Source organism: Morone saxatilis, unplaced genomic scaffold (genome assembly GCF_004916995.1).
Source record: "Morone saxatilis isolate NCDOM2014 unplaced genomic scaffold, NCSU_SB_2.0 Contig7, whole genome shotgun sequence".
In the NCBI taxonomy this organism is placed as follows: domain Eukaryota; kingdom Metazoa; phylum Chordata; class Actinopteri; family Moronidae; genus Morone; species Morone saxatilis.
Genome location: NW_023340246.1, coordinates 8,716,846 through 8,720,799, shown reverse-complemented (window position 1 = coordinate 8,720,799; position 3,954 = coordinate 8,716,846). Strand labels below are relative to the sequence as shown.

The following is a 3,954-nucleotide window of genomic DNA, read 5'->3' as shown; positions in this document are numbered from 1 at the left end:
TGTTTATTACAACAGTATAATATAGTTAGATTTTGGCGTATGGGCTGCGACCTCATCAGATCCGGCAGATGTGTTTACATAGAGATATTGGGGAGCAAATACCTGCTTCCCCCTGCTTAGCCTAGTCTTTATACTAAACTAAGCTAACCAGCTGCTGGTTGTAGCCTTATATTTACTTGATAGACATAAGAGTGCTTTTGATCTTCTCACCTATCTCTCTGTCGCCTTTTAAAGCTTTTGATTATTATTTTCTTTGTAGAGTTGGGTTAGTTGAGGTCTGTTATAATGTGTCACAGTAAGCACTGATCCTTCATGTCCTCTTCTCACTTTGATAACATGCATTGAACATTCAACCACAAAACACAAATTAGACATTTCCTTTTTTTTTTTCACCACAAAGGAAGTGGTTGCAAAATGAGGTCCGTTTAAGGCACTGAGTGCAATTGAGTGTATTACGGCTACTCCGAACTACTCCATTCAGCAGAATAAACAGTTTTGAAGTGTCTTGCACTTTTTTTCACTTAGATATACAGTTTGTCCACTAATTAACAGACGAGACAATATGTAACATGAAGAATGTAACAGGGAGGGGGGAACTGGGTGAATATGTGACATGTTGAACAGTGTGTGTGCTGTACTGTTATGTGTCTTTGTGTTGTGCTGCAGGGGGATGAGCCTAGTAAACTCAAGGGGGGAAGTGAGAATGGACAAAAAGATGTCACTTCAGCTGGTATGTGCATCATACTTATACAGTCACACACACACACACATATGAGTCAGAATGGAGAATGACAAACTAAGGCCCAAATAAACTTCTGCATAGCAACGCTCACATGTTGGAAATAATAGACTAGAAAAGATTAAGACACAGTATAGTGTGATACAATAGACAACCATACTTCGCAACAGCACTTACTGATTTGTTATAAACTATTATAAAATCACTGTAAAATGGGTTGAAAAGTCAGGTAAAGCCTAAACTGTAGATTCATTTACCAATAGTTATGGGTACATAAAAGACAGCAGGCCTCTCTTTCTTCCTGTTTCTACTGCAATTATTTAAACCCTGAGGCAATAACACATTTAATTGTCTGTCTCTGTATATATGCAACTCTACTTTACCTACATAAACACATTTTTACTACACTTCTCCTACAGCTGTATCTTTTATTTCTTTTTTTCCCCGTGTCTCAACAGAAACAGAGACAGAACTGAACGTTGAAGTGGCTTTTTCAGAGCAGGCGCTCACTTACAGGGATAACCATCAAAGGTTAAAAGTCACTACTAGCCCTAACTCACCTGACGACAAACTACCGGTGAGTCACATACCTGTACACACACACACGCACACACACACACACACACACACACACACAAACATACTTCAAAGCTATATGCACATTCATTTCCTTAGCTTTATACTGATACACTTGCACTGATATGCAAAGCCACTTTGGGTCACTGTCTTCCTGTAAGCATTCTTTAGTGGCTATATTAGAACTTGTATTGATAACTTATTCAGTATTGTAGGTCAATGATTAGCAGAGATAGCAAAAGCAGAGATCTGAAAACAGAAATATAACAATCTTATGCTCTATAGTAGATCTACATGGCTACAGCTTATGTTGACAAGTTAAAGGTTAGCCAGGTTGTTTTATTGTGTTGTGTTGGCCCTGTAATGTAATAAAAAACAAGATATATTGTGAAACATTAAATGTAAAATCCATTAACATACATTAGAATAGACTGTGTATAGTTAGTTATAGTTAAACAGTACAGTTAGGCTTTAATTGAGCACACAGTATTGCATACAGATGGTGTTGCATATTAGCAGAAAACCCATGTGTGTGAGCAGTTTGAACACTGGTCTGTAGTGTCCTCTGGTGGTGCAAGCTGGTATAAGAGATTGTTTCCACTATTATACAATTCAAGTAATTCAGTATTATACATTCCACATTCAGCATGCAATGTAAATGTAAATACAGTCAGAAATTTAATTGGCACAGTGTTTACTTTTAATATTTCCGCCGACATTCACTGACGCCCCTCTGTCTCCCTGTTTGTTTTTCTTCTCCAGAACTTTAAGCTGCTCCGAGATAAAACAGGTCAGACCAGAATAGGAGATCTGTCTCCTCTGGATATGAAAAAGGTAATGTGTTATGTTGATCTGTGGACGCTTCACATCATTGTTTGTACATTATGCTAAGCCTTCGTGAGACAAATTTGCCCGTAAGGGATGAGTTAGTTGAGAAGTGCTGCTACTATTTAAAATCATTGTCTTACATATTTTTGTCTGTTTTTAATGGTTGGTCAGGTGCGTAGACTGGTGCTTGTGGAGTCGACTGCTCTGTTTGACACTGCTGGGATTGACCTAAAGGCTCACAAAGCTGTCAAAGTTAAGACTAAAGGTACACACACACACACGCTCACTATAATAACAGACATACAGCAGGGAAAGCCCTGATGGCTAAACAAACCTGAAGGTAAACACAGCAAGCACAGAAACACAAACTCAGACATAACGACGAGTTAATGTAGTATATGAAGATATTTCTGTTCTTCTAAATATTTGTATTTGTGTTTGTGCAGAGAGTGGTTTATTTGGTGTCCCCCTTGCCACTTTATTGGATCAGGACCAGAGGCGTGCTCCTGGAACCAAAGTGCCATTCATATTGCAAAGGGTGAGAAACTGACCATTATAGCAATAATAGAGGAAATCCTATTATAGCAGCTGATCAAACAGCAACATATCAATGCATGTTACTGAATTTCACAATTTACATTACACACAGTGCAATGAATGCTGAATCTAAAGAGATGACTGGCAGTGTACTGCGATCATTATTACCTAAATTGTGGTCCTAACACTTTCTACTTGTTTTACCGAACCTTGATCTCTCTCTCATTTATTTCTAGCTTATTAGTCATATTGAGGAGGACGGATTAGACACAGAGGGGCTGCTACGGATCCCTGGAGCGGCCACTAGAGTCAAGGTTGGTTAAAGCATTTGAATGCCACCACTACAGACACATTGATAACATTATCCTGCTACCAGCCTGTCATCGTGGTTGTTAGCATAAGTGGTATGACTTGTTCTTGAAGTTGTTAAAGTAATGTAACAAGCTTGCCCGTGTGTGTCAAATCCAGTCACTGTGCCAGGAGCTCGAGTCCTCTTTCTACGATGGGGTGTTTCCATGGCAACAGTTGAAGCAGCACGATGCTGCTAGCCTTTTGAAGCTGTTCATTAGGGAATTACCCCATCCACTGCTGACTGTGGAGTACCTCAATGCATTTATTGCTGTCAACAGTATGTATGCCATCTGTTCATAAAGTATTCTGCTTAATCACAAGAGCTTTATAGCCACATTATGAGACACATAAACTGAAAAAACCTTGCATTAAGCCTTTCTGTATGTGTGTGTGTGTGTTTACAGAGCTCCCCACAAAGAAGCAACAGCTGCAGGCTTTGAACCTGCTGGTCCTTTTGTTACCTGAGGCCAACCGGGATACTCTGAAGGTAGATGCACGCTCAGTTTGAAATAAATGAGGAACGCTGGACTATTTCTATTTTAAACTTCATTTATGTTTGCTTCCGCAGGCACTAGTGGAGTTTTTCCAGCGTGTGATCGACCATCAGGCCAAGAATAAAATGACTCTCAACAATGTCTCTGTTGTCATGGCACCCAACATCTTCATGTTCAAGGGCTTCCGCTCCAAGGTTACAGAACAACAGGAGTTCTCCATGGCAACCAGCACGGCCAACATTGTCCGGCTGCTGATTAGATACCAGAATCTTCTATGGACAGTAAGGATCAAAGAAGAGTCTAGCTTGATGTATTCCACCATTCAAATCACCACTATAAACAACACTATGCATCATGGTTTATCACAAATTACTCACAAAAGCATCTGGATTTCTTTTCCCATGGAGTGTGGTGGATGGTGTGTGTGGT

General features: G+C 39.7%; 1 protein-coding gene across 1 annotated transcript in view; it reads left to right on the top strand.

Moving 5' to 3' along the window:
* The window catches only part of arhgap18 (Rho GTPase activating protein 18), a 23,446-nt gene that overhangs the window by 16,065 nt on the left and 3,427 nt on the right, over window positions 1-3,954 (top strand). The window contains exons 6-14 of the mRNA XM_035678160.1: window positions 667-730; window positions 1,198-1,316; window positions 2,078-2,149; window positions 2,315-2,408; window positions 2,590-2,681; window positions 2,917-2,994; window positions 3,149-3,308; window positions 3,436-3,518; window positions 3,600-3,806. Coding sequence (XP_035534053.1) covers window positions 667-730; window positions 1,198-1,316; window positions 2,078-2,149; window positions 2,315-2,408; window positions 2,590-2,681; window positions 2,917-2,994; window positions 3,149-3,308; window positions 3,436-3,518; window positions 3,600-3,806 — 969 coding nt within the window. The remainder of the gene's footprint in view (window positions 1-666; window positions 731-1,197; window positions 1,317-2,077; window positions 2,150-2,314; window positions 2,409-2,589; window positions 2,682-2,916; window positions 2,995-3,148; window positions 3,309-3,435; window positions 3,519-3,599; window positions 3,807-3,954) is intronic.